General features: G+C 36.8%; 1 protein-coding gene across 2 annotated transcripts in view; it reads right to left on the reverse strand.

The window, feature by feature from the left end:
- LOC145296039 (diacylglycerol kinase theta-like) overlaps window positions 1-21118 on the reverse strand; it is a 1210689-nt gene that overhangs the window by 513681 nt on the left and 675890 nt on the right. For both annotated transcript variants that reach the window (XM_080142083.1, XM_080142084.1), the window contains one exon: window positions 19878-19966. In XM_080142083.1, the coding sequence (XP_079998209.1) occupies window positions 19878-19966 (89 nt within the window). The remainder of the gene's footprint in view (window positions 1-19877; window positions 19967-21118) is intronic.

Below are 21118 nucleotides of genomic sequence, written 5' to 3' on the forward strand. Positions count from 1 at the left end.
ATTTGATGAAGTGTTTACTTAAGGGGGCGGTTCATTAGGAATTTGTTAACGTTGGACTTGAAGACATCCAAGTTCTAGTCCGGTGGAAAGCAGGCAGACAGAACAGAGTTCCACAGGCGTGCAGTTCTAAGAAAGAAGCTTTGTTCATGGAATTTATGTTTTGATTTAGGCATAGATAAAGAGTGGGGAAAGTTTTTGACAGTGGATTCAGCTAGACGGGTGTTTTTTGTAAAAGATTGGCGAGGGAGGACCAGAGACTGGAGTTCAGACGAGCACCTGCCATGGAAATAACGATAAAACAAAGATAGGCTTGGCTTGCAACATCTCTTCTGTGGGATAGAGGTTGCAGCGAAGAGAAAAGGGCATCCCCCACTAAGCCACGAAGTCTATTTTGTACTCTGTTAAGGCAGGATAGGCTGTTTTATGAGCTCCTGCCCAGATATGGCAGCAGTATTCCATCCTTGGACGTACTTGGCTTTTATGTAGATAGAGAATTGCATCAGTAGTGAGATATCTTCTGGAGCGGTAGAAGGATCCCACCATCTTTCCAGCGACCTTGGCAACAGACTTGATGTACGTGCTCCATTTCAGATCAGGAGTCAAGGTAAAGTCAAGAAGCTTGTCAAAACATGGGGTTTCTCCTAGACGAGAGCCATCCATTTCAATTAATGCCAGATGGGGATAGAGCGTTGATGATGTAAAGATAGGAGTTTGGTTTTAGATGCATTAAAGGTGACCAGCCACGTCTTCCCTCACTGAACCACTCGTTCGAGATCAGAGGAGAGAGAATCAGAGAGAGCTTTGTCATTTACAGCCTTTGATGTGTTGCTGTAGATGGTCATGTCATCAGCATAGATGCCAACAAATGATTTAAGTATGTGTTTAGGGAGATCATTGATGTAGATCAGAAAGAGAGTTGGGCCCAGGATGGACCCTTGAGGGACTCCAGCATTAATACTGCAGGCCTCCGATTTTTGCCCATCAATCACTACTCTTATGAGCCTATCAGAGAGAAATGATTTAATGATAGAGAGAATATTTCCAGTTATACCGTAGCTGGAGAGGTTAAAAATTCCATCTAGGTTCTCAAGTTAGACTATTAAGCTTGCAAGTTTGAAAAGATGCATCTAAAGAAGGTCAGAGGTCACATTGACCAAAATGCTGTAACAATAGTATCAAAGTGAGAATAGTAATCTGAATAGTGCAAAGAATATTTTGAGATTAAATACTGCTGCCACTCTTTTTTGCCTTAAGAGACTACAACACTAACTTCACAATCTACAGAGGTTCTTTACAGCCCCCCCCTGCCACCTTTCTAATCCTTTCAGAATTTTATTATTTCAATAGAAGGTACTCAATTGAGAACAAATCTCTTGTTTCTTCTAAATTGTGTTCATTCCAATCAATATTCATCATCATTCATCTGACTAATCTTTACCTTTGAGTGGATTTAACCTAAATAAGTAGTGACTTAGTAAAACCACAGGTTTTTTTGTGAATAGAGATTACCATGACAAGGAACTTTTGAAAATTTGTATATAAAGTTTAAGACAACATATTAACAAAAAAATTGACCAAGAAGGTGTAACAGCTGGCCACAACTTTTGATGTACATTTCGTCCAATTTCATCCAAAGCAGATTTCAAAATTTAAATCTCTCAACCAACTGAATTCTTCTGTAACAAAATTACAAGCAGTTTTGGAGATGATAACCAGTTTTTGTACATAAGACATATGTAAGAAAATGGAGACACATGTGGAGAAAGTATATATTGGGAAACTATCACAGTTGTTAAGAAATTTTGTTAGTTTGGCCTTGTGAACTGAATATGCCATCTCAACTACATCCATTCTATCAATGTAGTCATATCATTGAAGTCTCCTACTCTGCACACATCTCTCTATCCTGATCGCCAGTTAGTAATAGCATTCTCATCCATCTTCATTGTTTTACACTTCTTGCAAACATATTGCTTACTCTCTTTCAATCTAATTATAATTCTGTTGCAAATTTGTGTTACCAATGCTTATAGGTACAAAAAAAACCTGAATTGTGTCCGAATTCCTTTCCACAAACTGAATAAGGAAACTTTCTTCTTTGTGGGAGCTTTTCAACACTACACACACTGGCCATCACCTTGGTCTTGGTTTACTTTCAGACCTTTATTTTCCATAGCATAGTATAGACTGTTGTAAGTTTTCTTTAGATTCACAAAAGCAAAATACAGGCATTTCTTTTGCATTTGTCTCAGGATAAATATAGCACTAGTGGTATATTGAAAAACGAAACTGTGACACTAACCCTAAGGCAGGTTTAAGTGGCTTCCTCTGAAGGAGTAAGTTTCATGGAAGCATTACATTCACAAGCAGTCCCCAGTCACATGTATCTCTCTGTTGGGGGAGATGAAGGTTTTTGCAACTCTTGCAGGGAGGTATTGACATATAGTGCCTGGTATTTCCAAATCAGTCACCCATCTGGTATTGAACATTGTTTAACTTTGGTGATCTAACAAGAACCGATGTATCAACATGATTATGCTTATGTACATTAGCCAGGCATAAAACCAAACCACAATTTATCTGACATTTTATTTCTTGCTCAGTTATTCTCTCAATCACTTTCAGCTTCTGTAATTACTCCTATCTTGTTAGAGATGGCTTTCCATGTGGTAGGAACATCTCCAGAAAAGATCCTAACTTACCCTATATGTGCTTCCGGGTTGCACTTGCTTGCACTACTGCGTTTATATTTGCTCTTTATCGCCCACACAACAGCAGAGTTAATATCTTCAAAACCATATTTGAGAAAATTAACCACATCCTGTCTGCGTATCCTTCAGCTAACATTCAAGTCTGTGGAGACTTTGATGTTTACAATGTGGAATGGTTACCCCACTCAAAAAAGACCGATGATGAGGGGAGGTTCTGTCATGATTTCTCCATTGCTTATGACTTCACTCAGATTGTTCTTGAACCCATGTAACAATTCACAATTGTACTAAGTTCTGAAATCTTTTCGTTTATGATTTGATTTCTCAAGTTCATGGTCATTTCAACATCATGTTTCACCAGCCTCTTTTAACAAATCTGGAACAATGCTTAAGAGACCTGAAGTCTTACCCTCACGGTTTCTGATATCATTTTTTCTCAATTCTTACAGCTGGACCAGATACTGCTTCTGATATCATTTTTTCTCAATTCTTACAGCTGGACCAGATACTGCTTCTGATATCATTTTTTCTCAATTCTTACAGCTGGACCAGATACTGCTTCTGATATCATTTTTTCTCAATTCTTACAGCTCGACCAGATACTGCTTCTGATATCATTTTTTTCTCAATTCTTACAGCTGGACCAGATACTGCTTCTGATATCATTTTTTCTCAATTCTTACAGCTGGACCAGATACTGCTTCTGATATCATTTTTTCTCAATTCTTACAGCTGGACCAGATACTGCTTCTGATATCATTTTTTCTCAATTCTTACAGCTCGACCAGATACTGCTTCTGATATCATTTTTTCTCAATTCTTACAGCTTGACCAGATACTGCTTCTGATATCATTTTTTCTTAATTCTTACAGCTGGACCAGATACTGCTTCTGATATTATTTTTTCTCAATTCTTACAGCTCGACCAGATACTGCTTCTGATATCATTTTTTCTCAATTCTTACAGCTCGACCAGATACTGCTTCTGATATCATTTTTTCTTAATTCTTACAGCTGGACCAGATACTGCTTCTGATATTATTTTTTCTCAATTCTTACAGCTCGACCAGATACTGCTTCTGATATCATTTTTTCTCAATTCTTACAGCTCGACTAGATACTGCTTCTGATATTATTTTTTCTCAATTCTTACAGCTGGACCAGATACTGCTTCTGATATTATTTTTTCTCAATTCTTACAGCTCGACCAGATACTGCTTCTGATATCATTTTTTCTCAATTCTTACAGCTCGACCAGATACTGCTTCTGATATTATTTTTTCTCAATTCTTACAGCTCAGCCAGATACTGCTTCTGATATTATTTTTTCTCAATTCTTACAGCTCGACCAGATACTGCTTCTGATATTATTTTTTCTCAATTCTTACAGCTCAACCAGATACTGCTTCTGATAATATTTTTTCTCAATTCTTACAGCTCAACCAGATACTGCTTCTGATATCATTTTTTCTCAATTCTTACAGCTTGACCAGATACTGCTTCTGATATCATTTTTTCTTAATTCTTACAGCTGGACCAGATACTGCTTCTGATATTATTTTTTCTCAATTCTTACAGCTCGACCAGATACTGCTTCTGATATCATTTTTTCTCAATTCTTACAGCTCGACCAGATACTGCTTCTGATATCATTTTTTCTTAATTCTTACAGCTGGACCAGATACTGCTTCTGATATTATTTTTTCTCAATTCTTACAGCTCGACCAGATACTGCTTCTGATATCATTTTTTCTCAATTCTTACAGCTCGACTAGATACTGCTTCTGATATTATTTTTTCTCAATTCTTACAGCTGGACCAGATACTGCTTCTGATATTATTTTTTCTCAATTCTTACAGCTCGACCAGATACTGCTTCTGATATCATTTTTTCTCAATTCTTACAGCTCGACCAGATACTGCTTCTGATATTATTTTTTCTCAATTCTTACAGCTCAGCCAGATACTGCTTCTGATATTATTTTTTCTCAATTCTTACAGCTCGACCAGATACTGCTTCTGATATTATTTTTTCTCAATTCTTACAGCTCGACCAGATACTGCTTCTGATATCATTTTTTCTCAATTCTTACAGCTCAACCAGATACTGCTTCTGATAATATTTTTTCTCAATTCTTACAGCTCGACCAGATACTGCTTCTGATATTATTTTTTCTCAATTCTTACAGCTCAGCCAGATACTGCTTCTGATATTATTTTTTCTCAATTCTTACAGCTCAACCAGATACTGCTTCTGATAATATTTTTTCTCAATTCTTACAGCTCGACCAGATACTGCTTCTGATATTATTTTTTCTCAATTCTTACAGCTCAGCCAGATACTGCTTCTGATATTATTTTTTCTCAATTCTTACAGCTCAACCAGATACTGCTTCTGATAATATTTTTTCTCAATTCTTACAGCTCAACCAGATACTGCTTCTGATATCATTTTTTCTCAATTCTTACAGCTTGACCAGATACTGCTTCTGATATCATTTTTTCTTAATTCTTACAGCTGGACCAGATACTGCTTCTGATATTATTTTTTCTCAATTCTTACAGCTCGACCAGATACTGCTTCTGATATCATTTTTTCTCAATTCTTACAGCTCGACCAGATACTGCTTCTGATATCATTTTTTCTTAATTCTTACAGCTGGACCAGATACTGCTTCTGATATTATTTTTTCTCAATTCTTACAGCTCGACCAGATACTGCTTCTGATATCATTTTTTCTCAATTCTTACAGCTCGACTAGATACTGCTTCTGATATTATTTTTTCTCAATTCTTACAGCTGGACCAGATACTGCTTCTGATATTATTTTTCTCAATTCTTACAGCTCGACCAGATACTGCTTCTGATATCATTTTTTCTCAATTCTTACAGCTCGACCAGATACTGCTTCTGATATTATTTTTTCTCAATTCTTACAGCTCAGCCAGATACTGCTTCTGATATTATTTTTTCTCAATTCTTACAGCTCGACCAGATACTGCTTCTGATATTATTTTTTCTCAATTCTTACAGCTCGACCAGATACTGCTTCTGATATCATTTTTTCTCAATTCTTACAGCTCAACCAGATACTGCTTCTGATAATATTTTTTCTCAATTCTTACAGCTCGACCAGATACTGCTTCTGATATTATTTTTTCTCAATTCTTACAGCTCAGCCAGATACTGCTTCTGATATTATTTTTTCTCAATTCTTACAGCTCAACCAGATACTGCTTCTGATAATATTTTTTCTCAATTCTTACAGCTCGACCAGATACTGCTTCTGATATTATTTTTTCTCAATTCTTACAGCTCAGCCAGATACTGCTTCTGATATTATTTTTTCTCAATTCTTACAGCTCAACCAGATACTGCTTCTGATAATATTTTTTCTCAATTCTTACAGCTCAACCAGATACTGCTTCTGATATCATTTTTTCTCAATTCTTACAGCTTGACCAGATACTGCTTCTGATATCATTTTTTCTTAATTCTTACAGCTGGACCAGATACTGCTTCTGATATTATTTTTTCTCAATTCTTACAGCTCGACCAGATACTGCTTCTGATATCATTTTTTCTCAATTCTTACAGCTCGACCAGATACTGCTTCTGATATCATTTTTTCTTAATTCTTACAGCTGGACCAGATACTGCTTCTGATATTATTTTTTCTCAATTCTTACAGCTCGACCAGATACTGCTTCTGATAATATTTTTTCTCAATTCTTACAGCTCAACCAGATACTGCTTCTGATATCATTTTTTCTCAATTCTTACAGCTCGACTAGATACTGCTTCTGATATGATTTTTTCTCAATTCTTACAGCTGGACCAGATACTGCTTCTGATATCATTTTTTCTCAATTCTTACAGCTTGACCAGATACTGCTTCTGATATCATTTTTTCTTAATTCTTACAGCTGGACCAGATACTGCTTCTGATATTATTTTTTCTCAATTCTTACAGCTCGACCAGATACTGCTTCTGATATCATTTTTTCTCAATTCTTACAGCTGGACCAGATACTGCTTCTGATATTATTTTTTCTCAATTCTTACAGCTCGACCAGATACTGCTTCTGATATCATTTTTTCTCAATTCTTACAGCTCGACCAGATTCTGCTTCTGCACGATTTTCAACAATTTCTCATAATAGCATTTCCAAGCATCTCTTTCGTCCCTAACCCTAACCCAACAATATTCATGTTTGTCATTTGTTATCTTGACTGTTTCATTCTTTAGTTGTCCTTGCATGATAGATCCGGAAACCTGGCTTTTAAAGCCCCAATCACGACTTTGTATATCCTTGTTTCTTCCTTTACCTCCAGATAAAGATCCTTATTAACTAAATCTTTTATCCACTAACTGCATTTGAAGATGGGAACTTTTTCGAAGTTGTTGCGATATTAATTATATTTTTATTTTTTTTATTAGAGTCAAATGTTAAAAACTACATTTTATTTCAGTATTTAATTTAATTTAATTTATATTTTTTATTTAATTTAATTTAATTTATATTTTTTATTGTTTTTAATTCAATTTAATTTAATTTAATTTAATTTATATTTTTTATTGTTTTTATTAATAATAGATTTTCTCGTCCATAAATGTTTTTATTATATCTACCAAGTTGATCTTAAAGATACCATAAATAGATTAGGCAATTCTATTTATTTTCAGTTAGTGAGAGGGGAATCTATCACCATACTTTCCCTTAAACACGTCAATTGGACTTTTATTATTACAATACAATAAACTATTAATTTTTTTTTAATGGAGAGTAGACAATGCATTGTGGATGTGTTATTGGTAGCTCCCGTTACTCTCACTTCCCTTTATTTGTCCCTCAGTCCTCATTTTTTAATGAGTGATTTTTTTGACAAAAGAAGAAAAAGCTGCATTCTAGGTTGGTAGTATTTTGCATGAACTATGCCAGAGATGTCGGAAATTTTCTATTTCTATGTTTATCCTTATGGCCATGTCATGTTATCCACCCGATAGTCAGGGACCCGAACCTTGGATTAACCACTAAGGAGACTGTCCTATCAGCAGGTGCAAAGTACTGGAGCTGCTGTATTGCCATTTGGTGAATGGATTCTGGACTATGCAGTAGCTTCTGGTGGGGCCTCTCGATGCCATATTAGTGGGTAATTGTTATGGCTTTACCTTATGTGCTACAAAAAAATAAAAAAATACAATTCTTTGTTTCTTTTTCTCTCTTACTTTCCCTCTCCGCCCTGCTCTAAGCAAGTCCGTCGACCTAGTCCACAAATCCCAAAACTTCATCATGAAAAGTTTCAAGAAAAAATACACGATTAAACCAAGATCTCTAACTTTCAATGTAGACACTCCCTATCATGTCTCCTTCTCTAACATCAGGAGTCTACATTCTAACCTTCCACAGGTTGAAACCCGATTGCAGGAAACTAAACCAGACCTATTATTCCTAAGCGAAACTGGCATTGGACAGACAATTTCTTTAGATGAGTTTGTAATTAAAGGATACTCTAACTTAACTTCCAAATCTGACTCCTAAGATCGCTATGGGCATGGAGTATGTGCCTACATTAGAGATGGCTTTCCATGTAGTAGAAACATCTCCAGAGAAGATCCTAACTTACCCAATATGTGCTTCCGGGTTGCACTTGCTTACACTACTGCATTTATATTTGCTCTTTATCACCACACAATCTTTAAACCATATCTGAGAAAATTAACCACATCCTATCTGCGTAGCCTTCAGCTAACATTCAAGTCTGTGGAGACTTTGATGTTTACAATGTGGAATGGTTACCCCACTCAAACAAGACCGATGATGAGGGGAGGTTCTGTCATGATTTCTCTATTGCTTATATGACTTCACTCAGATTGTTCTTGAACCCATCCATGTCTCTGACATTGACGGCCAGTAAGCAAATCTCCTAGATCTTTTTCTCACAACTTTCCCTGAGCTATGTTTATCTTCTGTTCTGTCTGCACTGGGATCTTCTAACTACTCTGTTGTATCAGTTGAAATAAAAACGAAATGTAATAGGTCCTCACCATACAGTGTATCGATACTCTATGGCTGACTGTGATAACTTTTGTACATTTATATCAAATCTACCTCTGCATTCCATGTTTAAAAAGGATGTGTACTGTATAGTATCAAAATGACGGAATGGTTAATTGTAGGTATAGACTGTTGTATACTCTTGAAAAAAATTCCAGCAAAACCTAACAGCCAACCATGATTCTCTGCAGAATGTGCTGCTGCCATTGCGCACAGAAATCACTTTTTCCATTGCTTCCAACATAACAGATGTACTGAGACTAAAGCTGCTTTCAGGAATGCCAGCAACCATTGTAAGAAAGTAGTAAAGAATGCAAGAGAGTTGTATGCTCAGTCAAGTCCAAAGAAGCTGAGCAGGCTTGGTTTCCACCAGTTTTTGGCAAATAGCAAACAGAATCCTGAACAGAAGCGTGTGCTCTATCCCAACTATTATCAATAAACCTGAGGTAATCTCATCAGCATCAGACAAAGCAAAACTCTTTGCCAAGAACTTTGCAGCTAATTCTACCCTTTGCAATCAATATTTCCTCCTGTATCAGAAAACATGCTATGTGATATACAAATATCTGTACGTGATGTTGCCAAGCTAATCAAAAACCTTGATTCTAGTAAAGCAATCGGCTCTGATGGTATTCCAATTATAGTACTCAAAAATCTTCAACCAGAACTAGTGCCCATACTTACAAAGCTGTTTAAGCATTGTCTTCAGGAGAATTGCTTCCTTTGATAAGGTATGGCATAAAGGTTTACTTCACAAGATCTCCAGCTACAGTATAGCTAAAAATGTCTTCTCAATTATTAAATCATTTCTCTCTGATAGGCTCATAAGAGTAGTGGTTGATGGGCAGAAATCAAAAGCTCACAGTATTAATGTTGGAGTTTCTCAGGGGTCTATCCTGGGCTCAACTCTCTTCCTGATCTACATTAATGATCTTCCAAATCACATCCTTACATCATTTGTAGATATTTATGCTGATGACACTTCCATCTATGGTAGCACATCAAAGACAGTAAATGATCAAGTTGTCTCTGATTCTCTCTCCTCTGATCTTGAACAAGTGGTCCAATGGGGAAAAAGGTGGCTTGTTACTTTTAATGCATCTAAAACCAAGCTTCTATCTTTACATCATCATCAACACTCTGATCCCCATCTGGCATCAATCGAAATGAATGGCTCTTATCTTGAGGAGGTTTCATGTTTTGACAAGCTTCTGGGCTTGAGCTTTACTCCAGATCTGAAATGGAACACATACATCAAATCTGTTGCCAAAGTTGCTGGAAAAATGGTGGGATCCTTCTATCGATCAAGTAGATATCTCACTGCTACTGCAAATCTCTACCTATATAAGAGCCAGGTACATCCAAGGATGGAGTACTGTCGCCACATCTGGACAGGAGCTGCTACAAAGGACTTGTTCTGCCTTGATAGAGTTCAAAATAGATTTTGTAGTCTCGTAGGGGACGCCCCTTTCTCTTCCCTGCAACCTCTTTCTCACAGAAGAGTTGTTGCGAGTCTGTTTTTGCTTTATCGTTTTTTTCATGGCAAGTGCTCGTCTGAGCTCCAATCTATGGTTTCCCCTCGCCAAACTTTCATGAGAAACACCTGTCTAGCTGAAAACACTATCAATAATTTCCCCCACTCTTTATCTGTGCCTAAACCTAAACATGGATTTCATGAACAATGTTTCTTTCTTAGAACTGCACGCCTATGAAATTTGTCTTCCATTTACCTGCTTTCTAGCTGACTACAATATGGTTGTCTTCAAGTCTAACATAAACAAGTTCTTGATGAGCCATTTCTCTTAAGTTAACAAATTTACAGAATTTCCATTACTAACGATTACTATTTTGTCTAATTGACTACTGTACACTCTTAAACCCGTATCTTCGAGTGGCCTCTGGTCCTTGATAAGTGGGTATGCCTATGTAAACCCCCCCCCAAAAAAAAAACCCAACTCCTTCATTTCTGTTTTTCTTTGATAAACTTCTCACTTTCTTTGTTTCACCACCATATAACCCTATATTTGGAGGAGTCCACTTACATGTCTAGTCTGTTACATCCAACAGTGTATTCTTTAGCATCTTCCATTGTTCTTCCACACTTTATCTAATGGATATGGTAGTCAAACACAGTTTCTCTTGATCTCCAAACTCACATGTCACATGTCCTTCCTCCTAAAGATAAACTGTTTCTATACTTGACGAGTTTTCTTCAGCATGAAATTGTAAATAACTTGTTTATATTGTGTTGCAGTTTCTTCACCACGTATTACTTTCACATCATTGAAGAGCTTTCTGTGCTTTTTCCCAAACAGAAGATAATTTACTTTAGTTTTTACTATAAATGTGGAAGCTTTCCTTTTTCCCAACATTATATTTTTCTCTTTTTATATCCCTGATACCATATCCATTTCCTTCCAAATCACCAATGGTTTTTCAAACATGTCCATTCAAGTCTCCTCCTACACTAAATACTTCCTTCTCAGCTACTTTTTCATTTTTACCAAAGCATGTGAAACTTTTCATCAGAAGAGTTCACTCAATTTTCCTTTTCCTAACAAAGGTGTTTGCAACCAACATGTTTTTTTGTTTTTTTTTACTTGAAAGTCACCACTTATCAAGGCCCGAAGGCCACGAGGATAAGGATTAATGAATGTAGGGTGGTAGTGTAGTAATCGTTGATGGTGTAAATTTGCTTATTTATGGAGATGGCTCAGCAAGAACTTGTTTACATTGGATTTTAAGGTTACCTTGTTGTATTCAACCAGGAAGTCGGCCAGCGGAACAGTCTTCCACAGATAGGTAGTTCTGGGAAAGAAGCTTTGTTCATGGAACCTACGTTTAGATTTAGGCACAGATAGAGAGTGGGGGGAATAATGGTTGTAGCTAGTCGAGTGTTTTTTTTGTGAAAGTTTAGCAAGGGGGACAATAGATTAGAGTTCAATCAAGCACTTACCATGAAAATAATGAGAGAGCAGGAACAGGCTCACAACGTCTCTTCTGTGGGAAAGACGTTGCAGGGAAGAGAAAAGGGCATCACCTACTAGGTTCTGAAGCCGGTTTTTACTCTATCAAAGCTGGGTAGGGTGCACCAAACAGCTCCTGTCCAAGTATGGCAACAGTATTCCATTATAGGGCATACCTGGCTCTTATACAGATAAAGAATTGCATCGGCAGTGAGATAAATTCTGGAACAGTAGAGTGATCCAACCATTTTTCCAGCGATCTTGGCAACATATTTAATGTACGTGTTCCATTTCAGATCAGAAGTGAAGGTCAGACCTAAAAGCTTGTCAAGACATGGAGTTTCCCTAAGACGAGTCATTCATTTCAATTAAGGTGTGATGGGAGTCAGAGTGATTATGATGAAAAGAGAGAAGCTTGGTTTTCGATGCATTAAAATTAACCAGCAACCTTTTTTGTCAAGATCAGAAGAGAGAGAATCAGAAAGATCTTGGTCATTGCTGACTTTTGAAGTGTTGCTATAGATTGTGGTGCTATCTGCATAAATATCTATGAAGAATCTAAGCATATAATTGGGGAGATCATTGATGAATATCAAGAAGAGAGTTGGACCTAGGATGGAAACCTGAGGGATGCCAGCATTAATACTATGAGTTTCCGACTTCTGCCCATCAATGATTACTGTCTATCAGAGAGAAAGGATTTAATAATTGAGGACATTTCCAGCTATTCCATAGCTAGTCATCTTGTGAAATAGACCTTTATGCCACACTCTATCAAAAGACTTTTATATGTCAAGAGCTATTGCTCTAGAAACGAAGTCTCTGTTGAGAGCTTCATTAATTCTGTGTCATATAACAATTAGTACAGCAGCTGTAAATCTCGCAGAATGGAAACCTTATTGCATGTCACTGAGCAGGTTATTTTTGTTGAGGTAGTTGATCATTTCTCTGTTTATCACAGATTCTAGCAACTCATGATGCACAGGAGACTGATTTGTTTATACTGAGAGAGAGATGCCTGATCTCTGGAATTTTTAAGTACAGAGCAAACTGTTGTTTTCCATGGTGATGGGAAACATTTCTCCTTAAAGATTATTTTAACAGCTTTGTAAGTATGGGGGATAGTTCTGGTTGAAGCTTTTTGATTTTTTTTTGACTGAAATGCAATTGGGGCCAGTTGCTTTATTGGAATCAGGATTTTTGATAAGCTTGACATCACGTAGACATTTGTATGTCACATAGTGTGTTTTCAGTTAGAGGAGGAAATACAGGAGGTAGGCGGTCATAATCACAAAAGGTAGAATTTGCTAGTTCTTGACAAAGAGTTTTGCTTTGTCAGATGCTGACAAAAATTACTTCAGGTCCATTGATGATGATAGGGATAGAGGACAGGCTTCTGTTAAGGACCCTGTTTGTTATTTGGCAAAACTGGTGGGAACCAAGCCGCTGCTCAGCTACTTTAAACTTGACATACTGAGCATACAAATCTATTGCCTTCTTTTTTACTTTTTTACAATTGTTGCTGGCAGTCCTAAAAGTGGCTTTGGTTTCAGAACATCTATTACATTGGAAGCAATTGAAATAGTGATTTCTATGTACAATTGCAGTGGCACATTTTTGGGGTTAATTGCAGCTGGCTGTTGGATTTTTGCTGGAATTTCTTGTACAGTATGAAGCAGTCTATACCAATAATTAACCATTCCGTCAGGTCAGATACTCTAGAGAACATATTCTTTTTGAACATGGAATGCAGAGATATATCTGATATAAATATTCAGAAGTTATCCTAATCAGCCATAGAGTATCGCTATACAGTACGATGAAGAGGTACTTATTACATTTTGATTTTATCTTAACCTAGACAACTGAGCAATCAGAAAATCCAAATGGAGACAGAAAAGAGGATGAACACATTTCTAGGCAAGTGGTAAAAAAATGGAGACTTGCATATTGTCTGTTGGAGTCAGGTGCATGAGTAGGTTCATAAACAATTTGTGTTAGGTCATAGGCAATCGAGAAATCATAACAGTACCTGCCTCATCATCCGTCTTGCTTGATATTGTGAACATTAAAGTCTCCAGAGATGTGAATGTTAGCCAAGAGATGGGTAGAGAGAATGTGGTCCATTTTTTTCAGAGATACTCTCAATGATAGTAACTCAACTGCTATGGGGTTGATAGATATATATCATATATATATCTATATATATATATATATATATATCATATATATATCTATATGTATGATAGAAATATGAATATTTACCCTCTATAACAACCGTGTTGCGAGCAAGTCCTACTTTAAAGCATATATAGGGAAAATTAGAATCTTCTCTGGAGATTTCTCTTACAATATGGAAAGCCATCTCTAATGTATGCAAATATTCCATGCCCATGACGATTTTGGGGGTCAGATTTTAATGTCAAGTTTGAGTATCTTTTAATCTTGAACTCATTTACTTAGTCCAATACCAATTTTGCACAGGAACAATAAGGTTTCGTTTCCTGTAATTGGATTTCAATCTCTGGAAGGTTGGAACATAGATACCTGATGTTTGAGAAGGAGACCCAGTAGTGGGGGTCTACGTTGGGATTTGGAGTTCTGAGTTTAATTTTGTTTTGTTTCTTAAGATTTTCCATTTGTGAGGATTGAGATATGTGGAAAAGATTGGCAGAGTGGTTAGAGCAGATCAGAGAAAAAGAAAAAAGGAACGAAGAATGATTTTTGCAACTATGTAGAGGAAAAAATGTAACTTTACCCACTAATATGGCATTGAGAGGCCCCACCAGAAGCTACTGCATGGTCCAGAATCGATTCACCAAATGGCAATACAGCAGACCCAGTACTTTGCATCTACTGATAAGACAACCTCCTTGGTGGTTAATGCAAGATTTGGGTTCCTGACTATTACTGTCTTCAAAGAAGACATGATTTCCACTCTGATAAATTCCTTCATGTTGATACCAATATTGTTATAGTTTTGTTACATGGGAGCAAAATCAACATGTTTCACTGGGTATGGAACTTAACAAGTCGCACACTATGGTGGCTTCTTTAAAGCAGGAAAGAATGTGTGGCTTTTATGGAGTCAAGAGAGGATGACCCTCTCCCTTTGTGACTTTCTATAACCCTGTTTCCATTCTTCCAGATCAGTTAATAGTGTCAACAGTTTATTGAATGTGTTACTGCTACATGGATGTTTATCTTGATGATCGTGTATAGAATCCTTAATTTATTATTGAAGGTATTTGGGGGGGGGGCAGTTTTGGCTGCTGTGTTAGCCTTATCCTCAAATTTCTATACGACTTGAGATTCAATAAAATATAATCTCTTTAATCATCAGTAATGATATTATTGTACATAATAGTTTAATAATCAGTGAGTTATCCGGTTTTCTATTTCTCTGTGTTTTTAATACTGATAAAGATTCAATAAGGATTATGAAGTTTTCCCTTTTACTTTTCAAAATAATATTGAATGCTAAATCTATGAAATGAGATTCTGCACTGAAGATGTTTGTTTAGGAAGATGTTGAATAATTTGGTAATCATGTACAACAAAAACATTATGCTGTTAATCGAATATGCAAATCAAATTATGGTAAATTCTGATGATTTTCTAAAGTGACCCATAATTTCCTGCTTTTTATTTCTGAATTCATTCAATTTATTTTGTTCAGGAATTGTTGCAGTTGGTGCTTAGTCATTTGGATGTTTTTGGATGAATAGCAAATTAAAAAATGATTTACATATAATAATTCATGTCAGATTGGAAACTTTTCACATTATTAATTTTTATATTGAATAAGGTAATGGATAATATATTTGTTGCTTAAAGTTAGCAGAAGGAAAGGAGAAAAAGAAAGGGAAAAACAGATCAAACGAATAGGTCTTACCGCGCGTGTGTCGGGTGATGTTGGCCGAAAGAGAGAGAGAAATCAAGATGGCGCCCATAGTTTTAAAAAGCATGCTCTGGTGGAAATCACGTGAAATCACATGGGAGACATGTATAAACGGAGTTGAAAGGTTAGGTCGGTGAGAGGTAGACAGACGAAGGTTGGTGCCAGTCATGATTTCAAACCCGGCGGTTGTTGGCTAGCAAAGACAAATTCTTTTTTTTTTTTTCTTTGATTTTGTTGTCCTAAACCAGGAACACTTCAAGCTATTTTGGCGATGGCTACCAGCCTGAACAACATGATAAAGCCGTTCAGTGGCAAAGGCGATGTGGTGGCTTGGTTAAAGAAAGTCGACTAAGTGGCAAAGCTCCAAAAGATTGGCGACATTGCCACAGTGATACCGTTGTTCCTGGAGGGTGACGCGCTGGCCCTATATTTGGAGCTGAGACTGATTGATCCAGGCATTTGCAGAAGGGTCATTTTAGGCGTACAACAAATTAAAAGAGAAGAGGTGGACGGGAGAATCCATCGATGTGTATGCAAATGAAGTCAAAACAATTGGTGGAACTGGCAGGAATTCGGAGACAGGTTACGAATCACGTAGCAAAGATGGCATTCGTTACCGGGTTCCCAGAGGAGATTTCGAAGAGGCTTCAACAGGTCCCAGGTATCGAGACTTTGTAGGTAAGTGATCTGCTTCCAACTGCAAGAATATTAGTAAGCACCCAACCCTCTAGGGCCGTAAGAATGATGGCAACAGCACGGAAGGATGAGAGCAAAAGCCACCCGCGACGACAAGGCACATGTTTTGAATTTGGGGGCCCGCACCTGCGGAGAAACTGCAGGAAGTTCTTGGAAAGGACTGTGTGCTACAGGTGTAATCAGGTAACATGGCAGTTAACTGCAAGAGTCCGGGAAACTGTCTAGGGGGAGCCGAAGCGCCAGCCACGACTTGGGAATAATGGCACGCTCGCAGCAGGTGCCCAAGCGTGAAATTGTGGTGGAAGGACAAGAAGCTGTGGCCCTGATCAATACCGGCTGTATCACTACCATGGTGCACACTAGCCTTGTCAGAGGATGGAAAGGGAAGAGTAAAGTAGTGGCATTCGATGGGTCATGAGTGAAATGTCGAGGGAGGAGGACTGTCACAATTGAAATCGAGGATCACTGGATGAGACTCCATGCGATTGTCACTGATCACCTGGTGCCTGGTATCCAAGCGATTGTCAGAATGGATGTAATATGCTGACTTGGAGGTGTCACAGTTGGCAGTAATGGCGTGAGGTTCGGACCAGCTGGATTCACGGTAACAGAGCAGGTCAATGAAGAAATCAAACAGGTTGGAGAAAAGAAATGGATATCCATCAGTGATCCAGATTTTAAAGCGGAATTCGATGGGAATCAGTGGACAGTGGAGTGGGCATGGAAGAATGAACCACCTACGTTAACAAACGGGGTGGCATGTTACGATAACTCACTCAAAGGAGGAGCAAGAAAGGATTTTGAATGAGAAGTGGACAGATGGATTGAGGAGGGAATGCTGTTGCCATGGACAAATGACGTTGAATCGGGCATCTTGCCATTAATGGCCATTCTGCAACCAACAAAAGGAAAGGTCAGACCAGTACTAGATTTCCGAGACATATTCTTGATATCAGGCCAGTGGAAAATGAAATGGTGGAAAGCGATGTGCAGTGGGAGGATGGCAAGACCAGAGACCAAGTAGGGAAAGACGACCGCCACAGTGGATGAGAGATTATGAAATGTGATCCATAGATAAGGGAGGCATGTTGTTTAAAGTTAGCAGAAAGAAAGCAGAAAAAGAAAGAGAAAAACAGATCAAACAAACACGTCTTACTGCATGTGTGTCGGGCGAGGTTAGGCAAGAGAGAGAGAGAGAAATCAAGATGGTGCCCATAGTTTTAAAAGGTGTGCTCTGGTGGAAGTCACATAAAATCATGTGAAATCACGTGGGAGACATGTATAAAAGGAGTTGACAGGTTATGCCGGTGAGAGGCAGACAGACAAAGGTTGGTGTCAGTAGGGATCTCAAACCCGGCGGTTGTTGGTTTGCAAAGACAAATTCTTTTTTTTTTTTTTTATTTATTTAATTTTGTTGTCCTAAATTAGGAACACTTCAATACTTTCTAGTTGCACATTAATTTTAGATCCTTTTGAATTGATATCCTTTGAATTGATATCCTTTTGAATTGATATTCTTTTGAATTGATATCCTTTTGAATTGATATCCTTTTGAATTGATATCCTTTGAATTGATATCCTTTTGTATTGATATCCTTTTGTATTGAAATCCTTTTGAATTGATATCCTTTGAATTTATATCCTTTTGAATTGATATCCTTTGAATTGATATCCTTTTGAATTGATATCCTTTTGAATTGATATCCTTCTGAATTGATATCCTTTTCAATTGATATCCTTTTGAATTAATATCCTTTTGAACTGATATCCTTTTGTATTGATATCCTTTTGAATTGATATCCTTTTGAATTGATATCCTTTTGCATTGACATCCTTTGAATTGATATCCTTTTGTATGAAAGTTATTGCTGATTCGTATTTTAAAATTTCTCTCCATTAAAGCAATTATAAATATAGCAAATTTACATTCCATAGTGAGTAGTTTTAAATGAACCATCAGATTTAACAAAAACGATTCAGTAGCTGATGTTCTCTACATACAAGTCACTAAATTTGTGAAGTTCTTGCAACCTAAGCAACATTTCATAAACCATACATTTACTGTCTTGTGAACAATTACAAGAAAGGTATTTTCTTCTGAAGTGTTACAATCTAATTTGACACCTTAAAGCATAAGATCACATATTAACCCGACAGGATGACCATAAAAATATGACCCATGGAATCTATAAATATAAAAGCGAAAATGTATGTATGTATGTGTGTTCACTTTTTCTGTATGTCAACAAAAGGCTTCTTTCAGAGAAGCGGTCGGTCGGTTCACAACTTTTTAAAACTTTTTATATCACATACAAATCGTAATATCTCACAGTTAACAATGAAGTTCGCCTATCTATTTAATTTGGTCGATTTCGGGAAGATAAATATTCAATATTTGTCGCTCGCCGCATGTGGGTTAGTCTTTTTCCTATAACATCTTCGGGGGAAAAAAAAGCGTTCAGCAGTAAATGAATACTATCCCGCAGTCAAAACTTGACATTTAAAACGGGCACCTGCTAAATCCAGCTAATTAAATAAATTCAAACGTGTTTTGGTAAGCATGTTGCGGTGGGGCAATGGTTAACCTCGTACATTTTTTTTTTCACACTTTAATTTACAACTTTGCCTCAACGGTACGGGTTCGATCCTCATACTTACTTTTTTTTTTAACCCCCCCCTCCCTCACACCTCCAAACACCTGGGCAACGCCGGGTACCCCTCGCTAGTTGTAAATAAAACCGACAATCTTTTCTGCCATTTAACCATATGTGTTTGTAGAAATAAACTTCAATCTATGCTTCAGTTATGAATGTTGAGCAGTCTTAATTCGGGACACTTTAGTGTGATCTTGAATTGGTTTGATACCATCCAGACTTTCATATTTGGGGTTATTGCAAAAACAATGTCTATCAAATAATCCGCAGACTGTTCTGAACTGTTCAAATAAGAGCAGTATAAAGGGAAGAGTGTGTCAGAATTATTAACAAGTTTGCACATCATATTCAGGCATATTCACTGAACAGAGAGAAAATAAGAACTGTTGGGCATCCATAAGTGAAACTTGGTGGACATGTCAATCAGAGACATAAGCTTATTTTTACAAAGTGTGGTTAAATTGTGAAAGGATTTTTGATTTTATTAATGATTCCATTAGTGGCATTTGTTTTTATTTTTTATTTTTTGCAACTAGCACAACACAACCAATTAGAATGACTGCTGCAACTGGATATAAAGATAAAAAAATAACAAACATGCAAACCGTAAAATTTAATTTATCCTTGTTATAAAGTGAATTATGAGTTCTTAAACTTGCTTTCGTTTATAATTGCACTTATTTACTTGCCTCTATCCTTGTAAGTAGTGCTAGGTGCAAGGTTACTTTTTCTTGTAGGGAAAATTTAGCTCTCAAAAAGGTACACACTGAATTGTAACGAAAATTCAAATTGGCAGATAAAAGATACTGCACTTTGTCAAGAGGCCATGGAAGTTATTGTTTCTTGACACTGAAAGAAAATAATAATAAAAAGTTTTAAAATAACTTACCAGATCTCTCTGTGGGAGATATGTTGCACATTCTTTACAATCACTCACAACAAAATCTTGACAGTCAATATGTGCATAATATTCACAAACTGGAGAAAGAAAAAAAGAGTTATAAAAAATAAAAATTTTGGAAATACTTTAAATCTATCTATATATATAAAAGCGAAAATGTATGTATGTATGTATATGTGTATGTTTGTATGTCTGCTAAAAACTTTTGACAGACACAACAAAAATTCACAAATTTGGTCTCATATGAAAGCCCCTCCCTCCAAACGACAAATATCGAATTTTGGGCCTGAAAAGTCCAATCTAAGTTACTAAGCTGACCCTTTTTCTACAGGGGATGGGGGCCAAAAAAGTGACATTTTAACGATATTTATACGTAATCTAATAAACGCTGAGTCATGTCACGTGACCTTGACATAAGCAAGCTGTAATGGCGATATGTATATGCAAATATTGAATAGAGAGAGTTTGTTATCGGTAAAAAAGACGACTATCATACACATCAAAATACAAAAATTTCATGTAAGGAAAACGTTACCAAAGTTATTAGCAGGTTTAAAAGCAGTTAGATACGATACTTAAATGAAAAATAACAAGCCAAAAATGTGAAGTAAAAAAAAATATGCTTACAAAAAATATTAACGATCGACGCCATTTTCTTTTTTAGTAACACTCTTTAGAATAAGGAAGAGAGAGAGAGAGATGTCTAGACAGGAAACGAGATTTAAAGACCAAGTAAAAAAAAAAAACGTGTGTTATATATTTTTTGTATATTCACTAATTTTATTTAGAGGGAGGAAGGTGGCAGGCATAATATGAGTTAGGGGGAGGGGGCGAAAGATGAAACCGCTTTATTTCTAAGAACAGATACTACACTTTGATCTTAGCCAAAAGACCAAGTAAAAAAAAACATACGTATTGGATACAATTGGTGTATATGTACGAGCAAAATACCCAGCATCACCCTGAATTGTATGACATAGCACTAGTACGACATATATACTAGCTGATTACCTGGCCTGGCCTGGGATTGGATAAAATTCATGGAATTTTTCCTAGCAGAACACTCGGCGACGCCTGGGATTGGAAAAAATTGGTTGACATATGTACTAGCCAAATGCCCAGCGTCACCCAGGATAGATTACATAGGTGGATATCTGTACTAGCAAAATACCTAGCATAGCCCAGGATTGGATAAAGTAGGTGTATATGCACTAGAAGAACAGCCGGCG

This window comes from Euprymna scolopes, chromosome 16 (genome assembly GCF_053919585.1).
Source record: "Euprymna scolopes isolate OS-2025 chromosome 16, ASM5391958v1, whole genome shotgun sequence".
NCBI lineage: Eukaryota > Metazoa > Mollusca > Cephalopoda > Sepiida > Sepiolidae > Euprymna > Euprymna scolopes.